Source organism: Neurospora crassa, linkage group VI (assembly GCF_000182925.2).
Source record: "Neurospora crassa OR74A linkage group VI, whole genome shotgun sequence".
In the NCBI taxonomy this organism is placed as follows: Eukaryota; Fungi; Ascomycota; class Sordariomycetes; order Sordariales; family Sordariaceae; genus Neurospora; species Neurospora crassa.
In genome coordinates, this window is record NC_026506.1 from 3,548,781 (window position 1) to 3,572,390 (window position 23,610).

Consider the following 23,610-nt stretch of genomic DNA (forward strand, 5'->3'; position numbering starts at 1 on the left):
GATAATTGAGCGATGTCCAGGTTCGTTTGCTTCTATGACGTCCTCGCGAGTCAAAACCTTGAGCTCTCGTTTGACGGATGTCAGGAGGTGCAAGATTGAAGACGAGAAAGCTGAAACCAAAGCAGCCTAAGGCCGCTGGATGGGAGGGCAAGTGAATGGGGTTGTCGGTGAATGGAAAACCCGCTGCATCGACGCCCACAGACTTCCTACAACAAGTGAGAGGGACTTATCCATCAAGCGGCAATCTGACGACGCCGTTGTCATCCCGCCTGTTATCCCATTACCGGCCAACTCTGCGGCACAAACGGATTGTTCTGGAAGGGAAACATTTCGGGAGTAAGAACTTACTAACTGCTCTGTTACAGATCACCCATTTCGCACGCACAGCAGAAATGGCAAGATCCGTATTGGGATGCTCCTGCCAATGTTTACGCCGAGCGAGACCGGAAAAGGGGTAAAGTGGATACCTGTACACTTCGTTACTAGTCGCTACGCTATGGACCGAGGGACCCTAACCCGCCGTGCCCGTTGACTGACGTTTGCGACTTTCCTATCATCCGGGGTTTCTAAAAGCGTCCAGGTCTTGCACGAGCATTTCCTGACTGCGTAATTCTTGATGGTCTTTCCCTTCAATGGCGTGCTGAGTCAAGCGGAAGTTGTTGGATGGCGAAGGTTTGCCTTTTGCGAACAGTCCCATTTGCGAAATATTGAGACAGAAGCGAAGTGCAGTAGGTATTCACCAGCTTGCTGATGTCTCTGACTGCTTCATATTGTCTCCAAACTCGCACGAAAAAAAAAAATCGTTGCAACTATGCTGCACAAGTACCAATATGAATCAGGATCATACGTCCAACTCCCTTACGAACGAGTACCTGTGGCGAGCGTCGTAGCTAGCATTCTGCTTTCTTCTAGCCTGGAACAAGTGAGACGGCTTTTACAGAGACGTTTTTGTCGAAGTACAATAACGTAGAGAAGCTCCTCGACAAGTGTTATGCTTGCGAGCCGAGAGTTCACCAGTTTTAACCAGGGGAAGTGCGTAAAAGCGACATTGACACGACTCACGCGCAGTTGGAAGGACAATGAGGAGGGGGGGAGCAATTCCAAAAACCAAGAAGAAAAAGTGCAAAAGCAAAAACATGGATAAAGAAAGGAAGCAGCATACGCAAAGAATGGAAAAAAAGAGTTGAAAAAAGAATGGATGCACCGCGGATCGAACGCGGGACCGTCTGTAGAGCAAGATGGAAATTTCAATGCAAAACAGAAATCATACCACTAGACCATGCACCCATGGGACTTGTTATTGTATGATATTACGGCAGCCTAAGAGTGGCAAACCCCACAGCCTAAGCCTTGGCACGACTTTCAGCTTCCAGCACATCGCACGTGGCACAATGAGGTCCGTCCACGCCACCATCCCCAAACGACACATCTAAACAACAGTGCATTCTTTATGATTCGATTGTCACTTTTCCTCCTGCTCTGACACAGCCATAGATTTCCTTCGATTTACGAATCCGATTTTCCACGACCATAAGTGACAAGCCAGCTGACTGACTGTTTCAGATGCATCCGTACCTTGCACAAAGTAGCCACGGCAGCCATCCGAGATGGTCGGAAATGATACCTCGAGTAAATGTCGAATCGGGAAGCTTTGGGCATCACCGCAACATCTAGGTTGTTTCCCGCATCGCAAACTGCACCTTTTTGCACACCTTAAGCAACCCGACTCCTAACAACGAAGACTGTACAAATCCACTTCCGATGAAAACAACGAGGCCAACAGGTCAGGCATTGCGATCTTTTCCCCGAACCTCATCCCTTTCCGCCAGGGCAATTCCCGCATCTTATTACCAACAAGGCCTTGTTGGCGACTTTTACGAGTTACCCAATGCCGGCCAGATGTCCAGCCACTTTTTACATCCCTTGATACTTCAATCTCACGGTAAAAGGGACAGCCAAACAGGCAAACATTTTCAGTGTTTGACGAGGACTGTACCCTCTGCAAGCCAGCTGCCAGATGGACAGCTTTCTTTGGTTTTCTTCCGATGGCTCATCGGGCCAGATTCACAAGTTCTCAAAAATAGGTTTGCAGCGCACAACGAATTGACCCATGTGTTCAGTCAGCGCAAGGGCGGGAAGATGAGTGGGAACACACAGCCGGAAGAGTCCTTCCTGCCTTCCATCGGCCCTGCGTGCACGTGTCCGTTCGCCCGGCAGCACAGTTGTGAACGGTGGCTGCCCGGCCGGTGACAATCAGTCAGTCAAGCTTTCAGCGATGTGTGGTACAAATGACATCAGGGGCGGTCATCGATGTATGTTCTACACGCAGCAGTGACATTCTCGTCGAACGGGGAACGGCATCAGCACGCGCCGTGTAACGCGTCTGGAAATGCAAAGTGGAAGAAGGAATGCAGTCCAGTGCAACGCCGTTGGAACTTGGAAACCTTATCGCTATCAACAAGAAGGGAAGCGATGCATTCCAGGCTCCAGGTTGCGGTGATGTCTACCTATCGGTACGTACCAGATGCAGTGGTGGGTGGTACTACACCTGATTCGGACCCCACCGACGGCACCCACGCCCAAACACCCGACCCATAACTCAAAGTAAACCTAAAGTTTCAAGTTTTCAAAAGTCCGATAACTTGCAGCTGCTCACCGTCACCTTAAAACCTGAATATCCGTTCCCGTGGTTTTCCTTTGCTCGCTCGGTCTGGTCGCTCGAGTGTCCCGATTCCTCAACCCAACGGGCAATTGCGAGCATAGCCCCTGGCATCTTGGCAAACATCAACCCAATAGGTTGGAGCATCCAACGTCAATGTAGGCGTTGGCCTTTCCCAATTCCCTGTCGACTAATGACTGCCAGTCTTTTTGAGCCCGAAAGGTGGACTGTCGAACAATGCGCATTCGACAGTCAATTATTGCAAAGGAGGCCTCCCAGGTCCGGAGTTGAAGATGTCTCTCCTCCGCATTTTCACGCTGTCGATCTGGGGACAAGGTGCGACCAGCGGGTTTCTAGTTTAACACATCTCATTGGTCAAAGCTGCCAGATTAGTGGTAAAAGGTGCACCCCTGCTCGAAACAGCTGAGCTTAATTCGACCTGGCTCTTTGTTCCTCGATGCGCCCAGTCAGTCTTGGCCTTGTTGCATTGAAATGAGGAACAATTAAGCAGGATGAACTGTCCGTTGTCTACAATTGTAAAGGGGGTTACTGGTAACTGGGCTTGCTTTTCAACAAAAGTCAGGGCGAAAACAGCGGAAGCGAGTCCGAAGTACGTCTAACGGTAAAGCAATTTCCCCACAAATCGTGCGTAACCTCGCAGGAATTATGACTGAACAGGCGCATTCTCACCTCACAGGCTCAAGCTTCAGCAAGCTCAGCAGCACACCTGACCTTGATGCACTCCTGCATTAGACTCGTATTAGCGAACAAACCGCCGTTTTTCCTTTCTGTTCCTGAGGTCATCTAAAGAAATCACGACTTCTCAAAGCCAACGGATGTTGAGTGCCAAGCGCAATCAAATTCATCGAGGCTGCCTTCTTTCCCCTTGATTGGGGCTATAGGCCCATGAGATACAATTCGATATCACACTGCCCGAGCAGTCTTTCCCAACTCGGCCAAGGGAACGGGTGATCGAGCCTCACTTTTTAACGCGCCTTCCGTTCGACAAGGCCCGTGTGGAAGTTGGGTAATTACAGTACTAAACCGCATTTCCTACCAAACAATGCATTGAGGGAAAGCGCAAAGGCCCAGGCATCCATCCATGTGGCTTGTTTGTGTGCAAGGAAATGACCGAATGATTGAAGAGAAACCGCCTCATTTTGCCAGAGGCACCTCTAGTTTTTATCTCGACATCCTTCCATTCCACTTGTTACTACCTACTTACTGTAGGTAGGCACTCCTCTTGGCTATGCCTTGCTGTGCACCTTGGCCCTTCGGTTGAGCTTATTCACGTCCAGAGCTCCCGGACCTCTTTGTTCATCCCATCCCATATAGCGGGCGGAGGGTACCTACCGGTGCTCCAACTTGCCCTGTGGTGTGGTTTGTGCTTCCTGTAGTCAAACCACGGCACCACGTCATTCCCAGGGATACGACGTGGTACAGCCCGGGCCATCTGCTTCACTGCTTTCGTCAACTCTCTTCTCTTACTCTCCTCTTTCCTCACTTCTCTTTTGCCTTTTTCTCAACCCACACTCAGCTGAGGTATCGATTTATCGAGCATCGACTAGAAAGAAGACGTCTACTCAACAGCGCTCATGGCGGACCATGAGCCGCAGGGCAATCAGGTATGTCCCTGTATTCACCCTAAAAACGCGTCCCCTTTGCAGACCTTCTGACGCAACACCACATCAACATTGGGGGACTGACCATCTTTGCTTTGCCACAGCCCAAACGCGAGGGCTTCCACCTAAACGTGAATGACGCCCTAACCCCGGATCCCGGCAAGGAAGGACTGTTCAAAGTTGAGAATAACCCCTTCGCCTTCACGCCAGGCCATCTTGCAAAACTACTTAACCCCAAAAGCCTCGATGCTTTTTACGCCCTCGGCGGCCTGGAGGGCCTGGAGAAAGGGCTCCACACAAATCGCAACACCGGTCTCAGCGCCGACGAGAAGCACGTCGATGGTCCCATCGCCTTCAAGGATGTCGCCCCCCCAGGAACGCCGCAGTACGGCCAGCATGGCGACAATGAGCCATTTGCGTCAGGCAAGCACGATGCATCTGTCCCGGAGCCGCTTCCTCTCGATCACAAGGCAGGGAGTAATTACGCCGACCGCCGGCGCGTCTACAGAGAAAACCGATTACCCGAGAAGAAGAGCAAGACACTCCTGCAACTAGCTTGGACCACGTACAACGACAAGGTGCTGATCCTGCTTACCATTGCTGCTGTCGTCTCCCTGGCGCTTGGCCTATATCAGACTTTTGGCGGCAAACACGAACCAGGAGAAGCAAAAGTGGAATGGGTCGAGGGCGTGGCTATCATGGTGGCTATCATCATTGTCGTGCTAGTGGGCACGATCAACGACTGGCAGATGGAAAGGCAGTTCAACCAGCTCAACAAGAAACACAACGACCGTACCGTCAAGGTGATCCGCTCCGGAAAGTCTGTTGAAATTTCGGTTTTCGACGTCATGGTGGGCGACGTAATGCATCTGTTCGCGGGGGACCTTATTCCCGTTGACGGCATCTTTATCAGTGGCCATGGTGTCAAATGCGACGAATCCTCCGCCACAGGTGAATCCGACTTGCTCAAGAAGACGCCCGCCGACGAAGTGTTTGCTGCCCTGAAAGACATCGCCGATGGAAAGCCTCCCAGAGAGGACATCCACAAGCTTGACCCGTTCATCATTTCTGGCAGCAAAGTAAACGAGGGAACCGGCACGTTCCTCGTGACAGCCGTAGGCGTTTACTCGAGCTACGGCCAAATCTCCATGGCCATGCAAACCGAGCAGGAAGATACCCCGCTGCAGCAGAAGCTAAATGTGCTCGCCGACTGGATCGCCAAATTTGGTGGTGGCGCAGCGCTGATTCTCTTCATCGTGTTGTTTATCAAGTTCTGTGTCCAGTTACCGCACAACCACGATTCGCCAGACCAAAAAGGACAGACCTTTCTGCGCCTCTTCATCACCTCTGTCACGGTCGTTGTTGTTGCAGTCCCAGAAGGCCTTCCCTTGGCTGTTACGCTAGCCCTCGCGTTTGCAACCACTCGGATGATGAAGGACAACAATCTTGTCCGCGTACTCAAGGCCTGTGAGACCATGGGTAACGCGACAACCGTGTGTTCCGACAAGACGGGAACCCTGACTCAAAACAAGATGACCGTGGTTGCTACCACTCTTGGCAAAAGTCTCAGCTTTGGTGGCACGGATAAACCGCTGGAGGAACCCGACTCGGACAAAGAGAAGATCAATAATGGCGCAAACGGATCGGAGGCGCCAAATACTGTGCCCAATGTGCCTGTGGCAAATTTCATCAGGGAACTCAGCAAGACTACCAAGAAGATTCTCAACCAAGCCAATGCTGTCAACTCGACCGCGTTTGAGGGTGATGAGGATGGCGAGAAGACATTCATTGGGTCCAAGACGGAAGTCGCTTTGCTCACTTTCTGCCGTGATCATCTCGGCGCTGCACCGGTAGAGGAGGAGCGCAAGAATGCTGATGTTGTCCAGGTCGTTCCTTTCGATTCAAAGTACAAGTTGATGGCTACCGTCGTTAGGCTTCCCAATGGCAAGTATCGCGCATACGTCAAGGGTGCTTCCGAGCTTCTCCTCGAGAGATGTAACACGGTCATCGCCAACCCGAGCGAGGATGAGTTGCGTACTGCCGAGCTTACCGATGCGGATCGCAAGATGTTCTTGCACACGATCTCCTCATATGCTGGCCAAACCCTTCGTACGATTGGTTCCTCTTACCGCGATTTCGATAACTGGCCGCCTCCGGAGCTTAGTGGCCACGGAGAATTGACGGCCGACGAATTTGCAAAAGTCCACCATGACATGACGCTCGTAGCCATTTTTGGCATCAAAGATCCCCTTCGCCCGCAGGTCATTGACGCCATCCAGGATTGCAGACGCGCCGGCGTGTACGTCCGTATGGTCACCGGCGACAATCTCTTGACTGGCAAGGCAATTGCGAAGGAATGCGGTATTTACAAACCCGAAGAGGGCGGAATGGCCATGGAGGGTCCTGCTTTCCGAAGGCTGTCCGAAGATAAGCTCAAGGAAGTCGTACCGCACTTGCAGGTTCTCGCTCGCTCGAGCCCTGAAGACAAGAGAATCCTCGTTCGTACTCTCAAGGAACTGGGTGAGACGGTGGCGGTTACGGGCGATGGAACAAATGACGCGCCAGCTCTCAAGATGGCGGATATCGGCTTTGCCATGGGTATTGCTGGGACGGAAGTTGCAAAAGAGGCTGCATCTATTATTTTGATGGACGACAACTTTGCGTCTATTGTCAAGGGTATTAGCTGGGGTCGTGCGGTAAATGATGCTGTGAAGAAATTCTTGCAGGTAAGCGATGTGCTCTGTGTCCGGAGTGAGGTAGTAGCTAACAAGAGGCGTACAGTTCCAACTTACGGTCAATATCACGGCCGTAGCCTTGACCTTCATCTCCGCCGTTTCCAACGACGAAGAACAGTCCGTCTTAAACGCAGTTCAACTTCTCTGGGTTAATCTGATCATGGACACCTTCGCGGCCCTTGCTTTGGCAACCGATCCTCCGTCACACACCGTTCTCGACCGCAAGCCAGATCGCAAATCTGCGCCATTAATCACGATCAGAATGTGGAAGACAATTATCGGACAGGCCATTGCCCAGCTGGCCATCACTCTCTGCCTCTACTTTGGCGGCCGCTCTCTGCTCGGCTACAACATGTCTGACCCCACGGAATCCAAACGTCACAGCACCTTCGTCTTCAACACCTTTGTCTGGCTCCAGATCTTCAACGAACTCAACAACCGCCGTCTCGACAACAAGCTCAATATCTTTGAGGGTATCACGCGCAACTATTTCTTCTGGGCCATCAACGCCATCATGATTGGCGGCCAAGTTCTCATCATCTTCGTCGGCGGGGAAGCCTTCAAGATTACTCGTCTGAACGGCAAGGAATGGGGCATGTCTATCGGACTCGGCGCCATCTCCATCCCCTGGGGTGCTTTGATCCGCAAATTCCCCGACCGCTGGGCTGAAGCCATGATGCCGCACGTGCATATTCCCATCCCCAAGATCTTGAAGCGCAAGAAGAAGGAGGGAGAGGATCAGGAGAAGCAGCCAGTGGACAGGCCGCCCCTGCCGCCGGGCAGGGTGCATACCGGTTTGAGAGGACAGAGGGCGAGAGTGCATAGTTCAAGGTTGGGGAGGAGTTGGTCTTAGTTGGACGGGAAGGTAAGACCTATTCGGAGGCTCTCTACGAAAAAAAGAAAGGGTAAGGCTAGCTGATAGAATAAGAAGTTGGAGTAGGGAGTTGGTAGTTTATGTCTACACGATTACGAATGATTCGGGGTGTGTCTTTGTTAGTGTTAGAGAACATGAATACGTTTTTATCTTTAGTGCAACAGCGGTGTTTCAGTATTCTTTTGCTGATTGTAACGAAATCATGAAGCCAAAAGGTACCGCCAACCAGAAACGAATGTGATTAAGACTAAAAGTACATATATCCTATAAAGTAATCAATACACACGTGATAGCACACGTGTAGGCAAAAAAAAACAGCAATCCAGTTGCCCATTTGCCATGAGGGGGTATAAGATTCTTTTCCAAAAACGATGATTCGACGCCTGTCCATGTTGTTGTCCCTCCCTCCCTTCCATGTTTCGTTGTTGCTTTTGCCGCTCAGCAGCATTTGTTGGAGGCCCCATGTCGATGCCATAGAACTCCGTCCGTCCGTCCGTCCGTCCCGTCCCGCCTGTCGCCGCCGCCACCGTCGTCGTATGGACACCAAAACCTGTTGGCTCCCTGACTTTTCGCTCTCGGCCCCCTCCCTCCCATTCCAGACCTCTCTCTCTCCCTTTCCGACATTCCTCGCCCGACGATATTACAGATGATGTGATGTATAAGGTGACCCCAGATATTAGAACAAGTGTAGTAAGACAAAAAGAAAGGAGTGACTGAAGGGGACAAAATGTGAGTATGAGACAGGAGCCAGGATGGAAAAAAAAAAAAAGGAAAAAAAGGAAGAACCGAAAACACCAAATGACAATGCATCTACACCCCAGCCACACGACACAGGACGCAAATAAAATGGGGAAACCCAACACCCGCCCTTGGATGCCGCCATCTCGCGCGTTTCCATCTCCGACCTTAACCAACCAATGGGTATATCCAACCAGTAACCCACGCTGTGAAAAAAAAAAAAAAAAAAGCATGACCAAAAGAAAAGAAATCAAACAAACGCCTCAGAATGCGACCAACCAACCAACCTCTTGCTGCCCCGAGTCTCCCGGACTTGACTTGGAAGACCCAAGGATCCCTCCTCGGGGAGACCGCACGAACTTGCATTACAGCCCCCTCACCAAATTCACCCCTCCCACTCCTCCACCACCACCACCACCAAACTTCCTCAACTCCTCCGGCGCCACCGCATCCACCACAATCGTGATCCTCTTGGCCCCCAACAGCACGCCCGCAAAGAAGATGCCGACAATCAGCAGCAGCGCCACCACCGTAACCGTCGCAATGGCCGTCAACTCGGCCCTCACGATCCTCGACACCCTCCTTTCCCTTCCCGCTCCTCCATGCACTGATGAAGAAGAACCACCACCAGCTTCCTTTGATGAGCCGCCAACACCGTTGCTGCTGCTGCTGCTGCTGCACTGTTGTGATGATGATGATGAGTGAGACTGCCACGCAGCAAACTGCGTCATGTCCACACGAGGCATATCGCTCGGACTAATCGTTTCGGTCTTGCGGAGCTTGAGCTGCTGTGCGCCGGCGGTGTAGCGGAGCTCGGTAAGCATGGACTGGTGGCTGGAGAAGTGATAGTGGGATTCGTTGGTGGCGGCGCGCATGAGGGCCGGGTTGACGCACAACTTGGCGAGGCGGTCGAGTTCTTCGGCTTGGCTTTGGGTTAATAGTCGGTTTTGTTGTTGTTGTTGTTGTTGTTGTTGTTGTTGTTGTTGTTGTTGATAGTGGTGGTGGTAGCTGCCCGCAGTAGTATTGAAAGATGGCTGTTGTTGTTGTTGTTGTTGTTGTGAGCTGAGCGGTGAGGAAGACAAGGAGGAGCGACCACAGGCAAGAGCCTCCTTGAGGGAATCGACGGTTGAGCCGGCGTCGAGTTTGCGGGGGACTTCGGCGAGGGGGCGGAAGCGGGCGGGAACGCCGATGGCGAGGTGGAGTGGTGGCACGGATTTGGTTACTACGGAACCGGCGCCGATGACGGCTCCGTCGCCAATGGTTACGCCGCCTCTAGTTTGGGGGAAAGAGGGGGGCTGATGTTAGTAGGGGAAACCTTGGTAGGGCAGAAAAGGGGGTGGGTCCGATGCAGGGGAAAGTAAACAAAAGGAGATGAGAACAAGTCTCCACAGAAAAGAAAAAAAAAACAATAAAGGGGGAAAAAGCAAAACGAGCGATGATGAGGGAAGACTCACAAGATGGTAACGTTGGCTCCGATCCACACGCCATTGCCGATGGTGATGGGCTTTCCAATGCTGCTCCTTTGCGATTCCCGAGCCTCTGGGTGAATTGGGTGGCCGACGCTTACTAGCGTACAGTGAGGTCCAATGTTGCAGTTCTCACCAATCGTGACGTCGGCCACGGGCGTGTCCATAATGAAACAGCCCCGGTTAATGAAGGTCGAGCCTCCTACCCGAAGACGCAACCCATAGTCGACGAAAAATGGGGGCTTGACAAAGGGAGTAAGAGCCTTGAGGGTTGGGTCGCGGAAAGTCATGTCATGGGTAATAGCGCCATCTTCTTTCCTGTTCCGAGCCGGTCGGATGATGCTATCAAACGTGTTAGCACACTGTGATGATCAACATCTGATGTTTGCATCTCATAGCAGACTCACTCGAGAAAGAGGCTTGTTCGAACATCTGGTGTAGCATCTTCAGGCATGCTGTTGAAGCGTCTACAGGCGTGAGCGCACCGATCCCTAGCGGCGCGGAAGTCGTCAAGGCCGGCAGGGAAGGATACCCCTGCCGCGCCTAGATGTTGTTTATCGATATTATCCATTGTATGTGTATGTGTGTGTGTGTGTCTGTGTGTGTCTGTCTGTGTCTGTCTGTGTGTGTGTGTGTGTGTGAAGTGAAGCAGTAGGGCGGTTGACCGCTAAGAAAGGAAAGTTTGGTGTATGTATTCGGTTGGCGGCTGAAGGATGTATGTAGTCGAGGGCAGTTAGTTGCGGCTTGGGTTGTGTTATGTAGTTGGTGTGGCCGCTGTGCCGAGGGAAAAATGGGTCGGTGTTTGGTAAAATAGTTGTCAAAATGTGATTTTGCGGGTGCAAAATTATGCCAGACAAAAATCAAAATGGTTTCGAATGGATGGGGGAGAGCAGGCTTTGTCCCTGAAGTGAATCTACCGATTTGTAAAATGAGGATTGACGCCTTGCCACTCCTGGTGCAAATTCCAAACTTGCCCGGGCCACGAAGGGTTTGGCGAGATTTGGTACGAGAAGCCCGGACTTAGTTGGGACGGGCCTCTTCTTGATCTGTTCTGGGCGGCCCTGGATGGCTAGGCTGACCCCACGGATGGGTTCGATCACTTCCCCGGACAGGGGTAGACGGGTCCAAGATGACGGGACACCAAAAATTCCAGGGGGGGTGACAAAGCCCAAAAAAATCAACAGTGTGGTTGTTTTTAGCCAAGCCTCGGAAGTCGGAACCAGCTTTTTCTCGTGGCCGTGTGTCGTCAGGAAGTTGGAGTCGACGAGGGTAGGTGGGTTGCACAGGGGAGCTTGATACGGGGGTGATGATGATGATGATGATGATGCTAGTGTAGTGTAGGACCTGCAAAGCACACGAGGAACTGATGGGGGAGCTCATAGTGGTATATATGCATGTATGTATACGCTTTGGACCGCTGCTGTGCCTTTCTCCAGCCATGGCATTATTCCCTTTTTAGCGGACTTGTAGGTGTAACCAAACCACCACCAACACGGCAAACCCATGAACGTCTTACCCCGAAGCGAAGCCACGAGTTGCACGATACGAGGCCGCAAATAACGGGGTAGACATATGTAATGATACGTAAGCTCGGACGATAGCCTGCAGATAGCCGCTTCGCTGAGTAATGATGGCATATTGTTGGTATTAATGCTGAGGTTTGTGTCGCTGACGGTGTCATTAGGAAACGAAGGAGGCCGGTGTTGCTTGCATTGCGATCAGGAAATTCGCCCATGGACGAACTCCTTTCGGGGGGGACTCCGCATGGGGCCCAACCCTGTTACCCCTGGCTGGTCTAGCGCTGTGTAGTGTAGCTGCCGTTTATCACCGACCACGACCCTACTATGCAGTATGTAGTATGGTGCGCGCATACGTACATACTACATACACACTACTGCTTCGTTGCTTGTTCTGCTGCGTGTCATGGCAAATCCCATCCCATGTGGCCGTTTGCTTCGGTTTGGTGTGTGTCGCGAAGCTATGGAGCTGAAAAGGTAGATGGGTGGAAACCGGCATGGATCAAGCGTGAAAAGATCGCATATCGCCGACCGCGTTTCGCACATGTTCGGATGCTTCTGGAAGCCTGGAATTGGGCCAAAAAGGAGGCATCTTGCCGCCGTGTGACCTCCGCGAAAAAGGTTCAACCTTGTTGTCGCCCCGGGGCCACTTCCGCCCTTCCGGCACGCTTTGCTGCAGTTGTTAGGTGTCGCGTGCAGACGTGCAGAAGCGCATGGCAGCGGATCCATGTCCACCATCTTCCCCCCTGGCATTAGTCAGGGGTTCGGGGACCAACCCCGTCCATGCCGTACCGTTCCATGCACGCGACGACACCACCGACGCAAGCCTAATACGGCTGCCCTTTGTTCCCAAAGGGATAACTCCGGAGCTGAAAAAATGATGCATCGTGCGTCCAAAAGTCCCTCAGCCGCCCAACACAGCGTCTGGATCCCCCAGACCCCAGCGCCGCCAAGCAGCATTCGCGGCAGAAGCAGAGACTGCAACAGACGGCCCGGGGTTACAGTCTGTACGCCAGGGCGGGCACCTATGCCACTCACAGAGCAGCGGCGTCAGCTCGCTTTTCACCCAAAGAGACAGACGGACGCATCGGCGGGACAGAAAAGGACAAACGAGTGCAGGCGGCATGCACTGCGCCGTCAAGATTAGATCAACTGTTACCACCAAGCGTCCTGTTCGGGGTCGGGAGGACAAGGCAGATTGGACCGTCGCATCCTCTCCACTTTTGCCAAGGTGTGCGTTTGTGTGACGAAAAAAGAAGGCTCCGGTGCCATGCCGCTATAGTACATAGCTGGTTAGCAGAGTTTGTTTGATGGAATTTTCATGATACAACATGATGAGGGTGTTACCCAGGCAGGTCGTTCCAAGAAAAGACTACACACGGGCTGTCCAAAAAAAAACGTGATCGTGTGTGTACTGTTCTTTTTTTTTTTTTTTTTCCTTTTTCCTTTCTTTTTTTTTCTTTTGGATTCACCGGTCAGGGTAGGTAAGGTAGGCAGTGTACTTAGCTAGCGGTCCCCCCCCCCCCCCCCCCCCCCAGACCCTCCCCACGGGCCACAAAAGCTCGACCTAATGTAGGCGTGGAAAGGCTCCATCCGGTCGGGCCATCCGCCTGTTCCGGTTGCTCTGCGGGCGTCTCCAAGCCAGGATGATTTACATACGGCATCCATAGCGGAGGAGTTTCTCTAAGTGGTTCTCCAGATGTGGCTCCCTTGGCATTCCTAGATGCTCGGCGACTCCCATCCCACGCTGCATGTAGTGTAGTGTACATATGTACACACCTGAACCCCCACTCGACCATCATTGTGTCTTACCCTCGGCCGAGTTTTGAACCATCAGCGACAAAAAGCAACCCCTTCGCGGTGCTCAATGCAGTAAATACCGTAAACCCATGCGATCTCGCACTCCCGCCCATCCCGCACCCCAAATCCACAGCCACGGTACGCTGACACGATTGGGATCAAGTCAGTAATTGGTAATCACCGCGCCTGGTTTCATCAATTCACATTCAAGTTCCGGCCAACCCTGGCCTCCCCCTCGTCCGGCCTGTTGGCGGGGAGCTCACTCCTCTCCACCGGACGACCTTGGGCGTCGTCGCTGGCGTCATCGGAACGGGTATCGATCATGGCGTTCGCAATGTTGCACAGCGAGTGGCTCGAGTGGCTCCCGGCAGCGCTGTCACGCTCGCCTCGGCAACCTTGGCGAGTCTCCTGTGGGCGCGCTAGCGGGAGACCCATAGCAAACATTAAACCCATGCCCGTGCCCATGGCGATCCCCGTTTCAAAACCACGGCGGAAGTCTGAAGTCCAATTGGTGACAGACGGATCGCCGCTAGTGCTAGTTTCAGGACCAGCTGCCCTTTCGGTTTGGGGAGGTTGAGAGGCCCGAAAAGTCTGATTGCTTTGTTCCTGTGTCTGCTGACCTGATGGGTTCGGAGAGTCATTAATAACGGCGCCGGGCGGGCTCGGATTGCTTGCAGTTTTGGAGCCTATGACGCATACATGACAGTTAGCGAAGGAAGGATATTTCTTTTTTCGGAACCAATTTCATTCAAAAGAGACCCCTGCCTCCCACTTCACACATGCCACCCACATGCCTTGGTAAGGAGAATGCTCGTGCGGTCCACCCCGAAACGTGTCGGCGACGACACTATGCCTTGCGGGTGGGGAGACCTCGAATTGAGGGTTCGTGGGTAGGTAATTGTTGTAGGTCAAGGTGGTCGTCGTCGGCACGTTCGTGTAGGTTCCTGGTGCTGGACGGCTGGTCCCGCGTCCCTGGGCTTGGACGGCGGCGTGGCTGGTGGCAGCGCTCGGAAGCTGCACAAGCGCTACAGGGTTCCGTCCAGGGCAGCGCCAGACGTGACAGGTGTATTGGTCCTTGTGAGTCGGGTAACAGGCGGTTGAGCAGAGCTGGGAGCCGCAGTAGATGCAGGCCAAGACCTGAGCAACCGGCATGGCGGGCATCATCTTCCCTTGGTTTTCTTTTTTTTCTTTTTTTTTTTTTCTCTCGTTACCGGATGCCGGGACCGCGGATGCAGTGCCTGTGCATATGAACCCGTGGGATGATTGTCGAGTATGTTTGATGTTTCGGTACGTTGGCGGATGCGCTTCAGTGGGGGGCGCGCTGTAGGCGGCACTGAACCGTCAATAGTAGGCGCTAAAAGGCGGGGAGGCGCGGGAAGCCGATGAGACCTTCCGATCCGCCGAGATGTGTACCTACCTCTGTGCCAGCAACCATGAAGCCGCAATGGAGTCGTCCTTACACTGTTTCCGATGCGTCCTCGGTCAGCGGTATTCTCTATTATCAGGCGATACAAGTGGAGTACGAATTACGAGTGACGTTTCCAGGCGGCGTCAAACTTCACCGCGACTCTGCACGAAAGGCCTAGATTGTCAGGGTTAACCGAGCAAACGGCGGCAAGGACGCATAAATCTGAAGCAGGTAGTGTAAAGGGTGCTCTATGCAGGTATCATCGCCTGCGCTTGTGGTGTCGCTTGTCGAGGCTTGTCTCGCTTAAGGTCCAAAGTTGGCAACCTCATCAATGGCAATTTGACTCGGTCGCGGCTTACTCACCGGTCTTGTCAATTGGCGCAAGACGAAGGATCTGGATCTCTATCTTGCTTCAGCGGAGCGTGTACTGCTGAAGATTCGGGCGCGGGTATGATCTGCAATCCTTGTTTTCCGGGGTCGAGTTGAAGGGTTGGAAAACACAAGGTTTGTGATGACGGGGAACAGACAGGCAACTTTCACTGCATGGTCCAACACTCAGAACTCCTGGCAGCTGGCAGCCAGTTCCCTTGCCTGGTATAAAACATCAACCGGACCGTTTGCCACTACAGTTCCTTCCGTTGCAGGCTGCAGAGTCGGGCCAGGTGGAAGGCGCATTCCGGAACGCACAGTCACTTCCATGTTGAGACCTACTGCAAACTTATTTTAGATGACGGCAGTCAGGAACGTCCGATTAGGTAGACGATGCAGTGGCATTCACCGCCCTTTTCCCTGAATGCTGCGCTGCGTTTGGCCTTCTACCCACCACCTCGCGCAATAATTCTCTTCCCAAACCTTTTACCCCCTAGGTATACCAATTTCATGATCTCTCGGGGTTACACGAGCAAGCATTCACCATTGTTGATGTTCGTGTAATGAATGTCTCAAGCCCTTGCCCAGAAAAGATTCCCTCGCCATCGCATTGGAACATCCCAGGTCTGTCCTGCCACCTCTCCTCAACGGGAACAGAGGACGGTAGAGAGAACCCTAGCTTGTTAATTCAACACATATTAGCATTGACTAAGATGAAGAGGTCCAGATCCTTTATCGACCGATGCTTCTCACCCCCAGCGCTGTGCTCGACATCTCCGAATTCACGAATCAACGTGTGGGACCTGACTTTGTACAAGAGGTTCACCTCAGCTACGGTCCATTACCGATGATTTGAAAGCGATTATTCATTATGTGTGTGCAGGAGATTTCTCCACCATACCGTTCTCGTGGACAGTCTCGTGTCGAATGTCGCCAGTGGGCCGGCCTGGCCTGGCCGCCGAGTATCAACACAGCGCATATCAAGGCACCATCCCAAAATCGTCACCTCCCGTCTGCTGGTGCAGCGGCTCTACCTGCCGGCCTACGATGCCGCATTGAAACTGTCGAGTTATCTCGGTCCACCTCGTATTGGATGAAGATTGTTCGGAAAGCTCCCCCGCTCTGTCCACTCATGCCCAGGACTGCCTCTATGCAAGATCCGGGGAGACAATAACCTTGCCTAAAAGGCCCATACTCTTTGACTCAGCGGATTTTGGTCCACCACTACCAACAGAAGCGTCTCGTCGGTTCTTGGCCTTGGGGAACCAACAACACAGTCTTGATACTCCCTGGCCGGGATTCAGAGACAAACGTATTCAATGACAGCAGGACAGTCCAGCCCTGGTTTGTTTGTTTGTTATTTCAGTACAGAAAAGCCAAAGTTTTACTGATTATGAAGACTAACAGATTTTGGCTTTCTCTCAAGCGTTTCACCTGGTCTTAAAAGCCTATCTTTTTGTCTTGAAGGCCTGGAAAGAGATAGAGAGAGAGAGAGAGAGGCATTAGGGGATTGATACCCATCACAGGTTTCTGTGGCCTCACAAACCCTTGTAATTGTCCTATATCGTCTCTGTGGGGGACAGTTTCTGTCTCTTGAAAGGGAAACAAGCGCTCCGACTTCACTGTTCGACCCATGATCCAAGTACCAAACCAGGAAAGCCCTCGCTGACGGATGCCTGGATGATGATACCTCGTGCCTCGTCCTCTTCCAAGTCTTGCAAGATCACAAGTATGTACCAAATCCCAGAAATCATCCCTGGAAGATGCTCTTGGAATTTGCCTTTGAAGGACAACTTATTAACCGTATCTGACGTAACTAGTCAATGTTGGTTGTCTTCCATAGCGGAAAAATGCGTCCGGAGACATCCAATGTTTAGGCGGTACCGCCTCGACTTCCAATGTTGAAAGCCCTATAGTATAGTGGGTAAGTGCTATGAAAAGATTTTAGGAGAAAAAAAAAGGAAAACAAAAAAAAAATTGAAGGATCCCCCCAGAGGTGGCATTCTAGAGACCTCTAACCTTCTAAAAATGAGAAGGTGAGGCACCTAGAAGATGACCTAAGTATTTTTTTTTTCCCACTTGTAGGGCATTCAACATTGGATGTCAAATCAACATTGGATGGAAGTTTTAGTCTGATCCAATGTAATCTTTACATTCGGGCATTCCTGGACCCAACATCCAATGTCGAAGGGCGCAGATTCCCAGTGCGGTTCTCAGCAATACTACAGTGCAGCACAATGTAGGTAGGCTTTTGACCTCATGCCTTATCTCCTTCAGAGGTCACGCGGCCCCATGAACGTCAAGGCTGGTTCGAGCACCGTATTCGGTGGGATAGTCAGCCACCCGGCTTTGCGTACGTCATTTGTAGGTATTGAAACGTATCGATCGAAGTCTCTATTTACTGTCTCGCTATCTAGCTGTCCTCATACTCTGACTGAAGCTCTTGATGACGGTGTCCCATTCATGCGACGTACCCCACTGTAATCATCGGTACCTATCACAAGCACGGGGGTTCCCTTGCAAGTTGGCTGGTTCAGCAGTTGTATATATTAAGAAGTGTTACGTCTTTGAACGGGTCAAAGCTACCTATGTAACTATCTTCATATGGACAAGTCAAACACCACCGTGACGATAGTGGATGTGGGAAAGCTGGAACGGAACGGATGGGGGCTCACAGAAACGAAAAAAAAAAAAGGGGGGGGGGGGGGGGAAATTGGATCTGTCTGATGTCTGAAGCGACTGAGAAGAGTTTTCCATTGATGGCTGGTTTTGGACCGTAACCAGTTCCATAATCGTGTGTTCCACACGAGGAGTAAAAAAAAAAAAAAAAAGCCTGGGAATACAAAAGTCGTACCCGTGTCACAGTTCAATTTCGGCCTCGAAATCGGGGTCAGTTATGCCATCGACCAGTCCCTATACCATCGGGGCTTACAGTGGGTGTCTCGGCGAACGGGTGGTGGATCGAGTCGAGGGTGGACCGAGCTCCCGCCGGTCCCGTCCAAACCTCAAAACACTCGGAGTGACCAATCAGGTATTATACATTCAGTGTCTACATTCCCTTTTGGGTACAAATAATCCCTCAACTCACTACAGTACCTAACCGGTCTTACCAAGAGGCTCATCAAGAGTACCTTAGATAAGTATTCCACTGCAGCAAGAATGCCTGCCCCTCTGATCTGTCTCGCTGCTATGTCGAAACGATAAAGCCGGGTGCTTCGAATGAGGGAGGAAGAAAATAAGCATGTTCAAGAATCCTTATTTTGAAAGAGACTTTTTGATTTAATAACACCACGACGTCCTGGGATCGCAAATTCCGCTCCCGAATTCACGCCTCCCATCAGGCCACAATTTACCAATTAGAACCCCTCCCCATGAGGTGCACAAAAGGAACTCCACGACTCCCCAAAGCCACAATTCCCATAATTAAGGTTCAGTCTTCTCAACAGCTCCTGCGGGTTGGAATTCTACTCGAACTTGGGCAGTTGGTAGATATCATCGGGATCTGTTTGTGTCACTCGTCAGCACTCTGTCTCTCACCACCAACTCTCCACCGGTTCGGTTCGACTTACCCTTTCCTTCATTCCCAATAAACTCACGAACCTCCTTCACTCTCCTATCCACGTCACCCAACAAACCTTCCAAATCATTCTTCACCTCCGCATTCCTCTCCGCACCCCTCTTCAGCGCCCAGCTCGCCACATCGAACCGACTGACCCGGTTCCTCAACATCATATCAAACGGCGTGGTCGTGCTTCCCTCTTCTTGGTAACCCTCGACATCCATGCGCTCCGCCTTTTCCCTCCCAAACAAGAGACCCTGCAGTTCCGTCGGGTAGCCATGGTAGTTGAACAACACCGGTCTGTCGGCGGTGAACATTTCGATGAACTTGGCCTTGGCCAGGGCATGCGGGTGCTTGGACTCTTCGATGAGAATCATCAGATCCGTCACATTGACGACGCGGATCTTGAGGGCGGGCGCAATGGAGCGCAAGAGTTCAGCAGCTTTAATCACCTCAAAAGTAACTTCGACGCCGATGCCGACGAGGACTACATCTGGGTCTTGTACCGACTCTCCTGCGGATGAGTTGGGGTCGGAGGAAGAGGCGAAATGCCAGATCGAGGCACCCTGGCGACAGTGGTCGGCTGCTTCGGCGGGAGAGAGGTAGACGGCCGTGGGCTGCTTGGAGCCGATGATGAGGTTGGTCTTGTTCTTGCTGTCCATGACATGATGCACGGTGCTGAGGAAGCAGTTGGCGTCGGGCGGGAGGTAAACGCGAGCGGCCTCGGCCTTCAGGTTAAGTACAGCACCAATGAAGGAGGGGTTCTGATGGGAAAAGCCATTGTGTTCTTGACGCGCCCAGGTCGAAGTCTCGATGTAGTTGATGGAGGCCAGGTCGCCACGCCAGGGTACTTCACGCGCGATCTTGACGAACTTGGAGTATTGCACCATCATGGTGTGAACGATACCCAGGAAGGACTCATAGGAGGGGAAGAGGGCGGTGCGGCCCGTGAGAGTGTATCCTTGCATGAAGCCCTGGCAATTGTGCTCGGAGAGAACCTCGATGACGCGACCGCCATGTGCCCTCGAGAACTCGTCCCACTGAAAGTCGCGCTGTGTGTGATCCAGGATGGCGTTGAGCTTGTTCGACTCGAGCTCGTCAGGGGAGAATAGCCGGAGGGTTTTGGGGTTCTCTTGGAACAACTTGTCGAGGAACTTGCCGGCACTCTTCATGCAGCTTTCGTCGACGCCCTTTTGAACGCCAAACTGCTTCCAGTCAATCAGTTTCAGAGGAATGTATGGGTCATATGTGATCTTGAGTTGACCGAGCCTCTTTTCTGCCTTGGGCAAGACACGAGTGATGGCCTCAGTAGGCTTGCCCTCATCATCAAGGAGCTCGCTGATCCTGTAGCTGGAAAGCCACTCGTCTAGAGCCTGGAGTTGCTTCTCATCACTACCAGCCTTAGGAAGGGGGACTTGATGGGAGTGGAAGGATCCTTCGATGATTTGGCCCTCCACCTCCTTGGGACCAGTCCATCCCTTGGGCGTTCTGAGGACAATCATCGGCCATCTCGGCTTCACAATCGGCTTGTTGTCCTCCCTCGCAGCCTTCTGGATCTTCTTGATCTCGACTAGAGCCCATTCCAGCGAACTTTGCAGGTCATCATCAATGTTCTCCAGGTCTTCCACAATGCGCACCTGGTATCCGTAGCCACTAAACAAGCAGGCGATCTCCTTGTCGTCCATGCACCCAAAAATGGTGCGCTCGCTGATCTTGAAGCCGTTGACATGCAGAATGGGGATGACGGCACCTGACTCCTTGGGGTCGATGTACTTGATAGCATGCCAGGCGGTTGCTGTCGGGCCAGTCTCCGCCTCACCATCGCCTACCACACAAGTGACGATCAAATCGGGGTTGTCCATGACGGCGCCGAACGAGACAGAAAGGGCATATCCGAGCTCACCACCCTCATGGATCGCACCTGGAGTCTCAGCGTTGATGTGGCTAGGAAAACCGCCGGGGACAGAGAAACGGGTGATGAGGTTGCGCAAACCAGTAGCATTGCGGTCGTATTCGCCAGGGTAGAAGCGCTCAAGGGAGCCTTCGAGCCACAGAGAGGCGAGGGCGGCAGGGGCGCCGTGGCCGGGGCCGATAACGTAAATCATGTTGAGGTCATGGTTGCGGATCAAGACGTTGAGATGCGACCAGACCAGGATTAGGCCGGGGCATGTTCCCCAATGACCGAGGAGTCGGGGCTTGATGTGCGAAACTTGGAGTTTGTCTTGGAGGAGGACATTGTCGCGCAAGAAGATCATGGAGGCGGCAATGTAGCATCCTGCACGCTGGAATGCGCGCAGCGACTCGCGGACATTGTCTGGGAGGTTCTTGCGCTCAATTTGGACTGCCAGGTCGAGGACATTGTCGGGGAGGTGGGATGGTAGAGGAGGGGGGTTGGGAATTGTGATCTGTGTTCCGCCCATGTTGTCGGAGTGTCGACCTTTGATGGTCTGTCGTTGGAAGGGGTGTCTTGACGAAAGAGCCGCAAGATGGGGGTTTGGTGGTGATTGCGCTCTCCCTTGCAGACGTCAATCGTTTGTGGCGCCTGTGGGTGGTTGGAATGTGGAATGAATGGTGTTGTTGTTTGCTTGCAAAATGATGGGACAATGCAAGAAATTCGGGATCCAAAGGGGTAAGTATACAATGGGCTTTGTAGGTGCGGGCCGAGCCTTTGTTTAGCGTCTTTTACAACTCAAACTGGACGTTTGTTTGAAGATGAAAAGTGAAGATGTGCAGGGCAATGTCTTAAAAAATATCCGACAAAGTGCAAAGAGGAGGGGATTGCTTGCGATGACGGCGCGGACATCAAGGTACACGGATTACACTAACAATTATCACTAATTGGTGTCGATGACGTACCTAGTCCACTGTGGAAGGTGGGGGTGGAGGGGACGATAAAGAATCGACGGGGTTCGTCTGATAACGACGGGAACTGGTGCCGGTCCACTCGTTGACCACTCATCGTATCGATCATTGTACTGTTCCTGCTTTCAAGATTCGTTCCCTGTTCCTGGCATTGGTACCCTAACCCGCCTGTGTTTCGTTTTACATGGTCTGTCATCTCGTCTTACCACCAACCTGGTCATGGAGCGATGGTGCAGGAAAGGGGGTAACCAGCCCAGTAAACAAGACAAAGACCCCATTCAGATGTGTTACAAAAGAGTATTATCATATGGGAAGCGTATCAATGAAGAGCATGAAGGTGCTGGACCTAAAAGCAATGTCATCATGTCCCAGTAATTCCAGGTGAAATCGCAAGAAGTGAGTGGGGACACCAAACGGCATCGCCAAAGATCACTCACAGGGAAAGAGCTGAGAAAGCAGGAATCTGGCAGGTCAATGGGATTTCCTCATTGAATACAAACCATAAGTGACCAACGGGCAAAACAAAGAGGCGAGTGGAGTCGGAAAAGAGAGGGTTGCCTGTTGGTGGTAGAATGTCAAAGGCAGCAGTCCAGGACTACACTATTCTCCAAGACACTCTATTATCTTGACCTTCAATAAACTTCAATGTCTGTAGAGCCTCTTGCTGTACGTATCCTTTCAATGGGACCACCACTTGGACATCTCAGCCCCTTTGAAGATCCAGGATACACCAACATCCCGTTCCCAAAAGGAGACTGATTGGCTTGGTCCAGTCTTGTGAGCGACCCTTTTAATGGCTGAACAGTAGATCCTGGCTCAGGGTAGCATTATTTCAGATGCCAAAACCAACGTACATATGGCAGACTTTGAGAACAAAGAAATCCGCCAGCGGTGCCTTGCACCTCCATGTCAGGAGCAGTTCAAACGACCATCTGGTTGACATTTTGCTGCAAGTCAACAAAGAAACACCATTTCATAGCCCGTACAGAGGGTTTTGGATGCTCTGTGCAGGACAAAGAAGCTGTTTTTGTATGGGAGAGGACAAGACTATAAGAGAGAAGGATCGCTATGATAGCTAGAAAGCTCAAACTCGAACGAATTCAACGCTCTCATTGCTTCCAAAACTCGCCATTTTTTTGCTGCGTTCATCGTGATTCTACCTCAAGTTCTGGTGTTTTGGCAGCTATTCAGAAGCCATGGTACGTACCTGGCCGAGTGTCCTCCAACGTCACATTGCCCACTTGGTCGCAGATTGCCCCTGTCAGACATCCAAAAACACCACTCATCTGCTGCAGCTGGCTGGCAGCACTCATACAGAGCGAATGGCGCTGACAGTGCTCCCCACTTTCTCAGGGTTCATCAGACAAAAAAGGCGAGAAACGACCTCACCCTAAAGGGCTCAGTGGACATTACGATAATACAAATGTGAGATATTCTTGTAGTACCTGCACAACTTTGCATTTCTTCTGCATATCGCTTCCACCCATGTCTCTCTGCATAATGCTGACTGAGCCAATCAGACAAGCCCCGAATCCAAGGCTCAAATAATGAACGCGTATGATTTCGCCAGTGAGCTCACCCACCAGATTTCATCATCTGCGCACAAGACGCATACTAACTACTAGCACCCTAAAGAACAACTACCTCCTGACTCCGATAAGAAAACCGTAATTCCCCCCGACAACGCACGTCATGGGGAAGTAGACCAAAGAATACTTCCGAGGTATAAGGACGCCAACCGTAATTCTCCCAAGAATGAATCGAAAAAGCCATCCTCTCCCAAACCCAAGGAGGGATCCAAATCCCCATCTCATTCGGAGGCCACCAAGAAGTCCAAGTGTGTGAGCATGAAGGGGGTGTCGATAGACGACCCCAGACCAGCATTCAAACGCTACAAGCTCGTTCTCTGAGTTCTTCAACACACACCCCATCGGGTCGACGCATCCCCCGCAAGCCAGGGGCATTTCTCTGCAGCCAGTCAGACACCACTTTGGTCGTCTG

At 52.0% G+C, this 23,610-nt stretch overlaps 7 protein-coding genes and 1 non-coding gene across 8 annotated transcripts; 4 read left to right on the forward strand and 4 right to left on the reverse strand.

Moving 5' to 3' along the window:
* Nucleotides 1-1,195: 1,195 nt before the first annotated feature.
* NCU15405 lies at nucleotides 1,196-1,287 on the reverse strand. The gene has a single exon. It is a non-coding gene; the product is annotated as a tRNA-Ala (tRNA).
* Nucleotides 1,288-3,470: 2,183 nt separating this feature from the next.
* Nucleotides 3,471-8,053, forward strand: nca-3 (calcium P-type ATPase-3). The gene is made up of 3 exons (XM_951559.3): nucleotides 3,471-4,284; nucleotides 4,386-7,007; nucleotides 7,063-8,053. The coding sequence occupies exons 1-3, from the start codon at nucleotides 4,255-4,257 to the stop codon at nucleotides 7,867-7,869; spliced, it is 3,459 nt and encodes a 1,152-aa protein (XP_956652.1). The 5' UTR covers nucleotides 3,471-4,254; the 3' UTR covers nucleotides 7,870-8,053.
* A 74-nt stretch (nucleotides 8,054-8,127) lies between these two features.
* NCU05153 (carbohydrate O-acetyltransferase) lies at nucleotides 8,128-10,665 on the reverse strand (the record flags this gene model as incomplete). Its single annotated transcript, XM_951558.2, has 3 exons — nucleotides 8,128-9,900; nucleotides 10,083-10,436; nucleotides 10,502-10,665. The coding sequence occupies 3 exons, from the start codon at nucleotides 10,663-10,665 to the stop codon at nucleotides 8,994-8,996; spliced, it is 1,425 nt and encodes a 474-aa protein (XP_956651.1). The 3' UTR covers nucleotides 8,128-8,993.
* An 821-nt stretch (nucleotides 10,666-11,486) lies between these two features.
* Nucleotides 11,487-12,715, forward strand: NCU12132 (hypothetical protein). The gene has a single exon (XM_011396760.1). The coding sequence runs from the start codon at nucleotides 11,939-11,941 to the stop codon at nucleotides 12,365-12,367; it is 429 nt and encodes a 142-aa protein (XP_011395062.1). The 5' UTR covers nucleotides 11,487-11,938; the 3' UTR covers nucleotides 12,368-12,715.
* Nucleotides 12,716-13,606: 891 nt separating this feature from the next.
* On the reverse strand, nucleotides 13,607-14,575 carry NCU05152 (hypothetical protein; the record flags this gene model as incomplete). Its single annotated transcript, XM_951557.2, has 2 exons — nucleotides 13,607-14,097; nucleotides 14,206-14,575. 2 exons carry the CDS (start codon nucleotides 14,573-14,575, stop codon nucleotides 13,607-13,609), a joined length of 861 nt encoding a protein of 286 aa, XP_956650.2.
* An 859-nt stretch (nucleotides 14,576-15,434) lies between these two features.
* Nucleotides 15,435-17,165, forward strand: NCU17135 (hypothetical protein). The gene is made up of 3 exons (XM_011396800.1): nucleotides 15,435-15,851; nucleotides 15,916-16,917; nucleotides 17,009-17,165. Exon 2 carries the CDS (start codon nucleotides 16,060-16,062, stop codon nucleotides 16,360-16,362), a length of 303 nt encoding a protein of 100 aa, XP_011395102.1. The 5' UTR covers nucleotides 15,435-15,851; nucleotides 15,916-16,059; the 3' UTR covers nucleotides 16,363-16,917; nucleotides 17,009-17,165.
* Nucleotides 17,166-18,412: 1,247 nt separating this feature from the next.
* NCU05151 (phosphoketolase) lies at nucleotides 18,413-21,495 on the reverse strand. Its single transcript, XM_951556.3, has 2 exons — nucleotides 18,758-21,495; nucleotides 18,413-18,690 (listed from the first exon to the last, which is right to left on the reverse strand). The coding sequence occupies exons 1-2, from the start codon at nucleotides 21,165-21,167 to the stop codon at nucleotides 18,653-18,655; spliced, it is 2,448 nt and encodes an 815-aa protein (XP_956649.1). The 5' UTR covers nucleotides 21,168-21,495; the 3' UTR covers nucleotides 18,413-18,652.
* A 1,310-nt stretch (nucleotides 21,496-22,805) lies between these two features.
* On the forward strand, nucleotides 22,806-23,519 carry NCU05150 (hypothetical protein; the record flags this gene model as incomplete). The annotated part of the gene is made up of 3 exons (XM_951555.1): nucleotides 22,806-22,808; nucleotides 23,130-23,178; nucleotides 23,245-23,519. 3 exons carry the CDS (start codon nucleotides 22,806-22,808, stop codon nucleotides 23,517-23,519), a joined length of 327 nt encoding a protein of 108 aa, XP_956648.1.
* Nucleotides 23,520-23,610: the final 91 nt, after the last annotated feature.

Excerpts from the sequence above, each read along its gene's own strand:
- nca-3 (XM_951559.3), top strand. The coding sequence starts at position 4,255 with ATGGCGGACCATGAGCCGCAGGGCAATCAG. Across the intron at positions 4,285-4,385 it reads ATGAGCCGCAGGGCAATCAG|CCCAAACGCGAGGGCTTCCA; the intron begins GTATGTCCCTGT and ends GCTTTGCCACAG. Across the intron at positions 7,008-7,062 it reads CTGTGAAGAAATTCTTGCAG|TTCCAACTTACGGTCAATAT; the intron begins GTAAGCGATGTG and ends AGAGGCGTACAG.
- NCU12132 (XM_011396760.1), top strand. The coding sequence starts at position 11,939 with ATGCAGTATGTAGTATGGTGCGCGCATACGTACATACTACATACACAC.
- NCU17135 (XM_011396800.1), top strand. The coding sequence starts at position 16,060 with ATGTGTGTGCAGGAGATTTCTCCACCATACCGTTCTCGTGGACAGTCT.
- NCU05151 (XM_951556.3), bottom strand. The coding sequence starts at position 21,167 with ATGGGCGGAACACAGATCACAATTCCCAACCCCCCTCCTCTACCATCC. Across the intron at positions 18,691-18,757 it reads TATTGGGAATGAAGGAAAGG|ATCCCGATGATATCTACCAA; the intron begins GTAAGTCGAACC and ends TGACACAAACAG.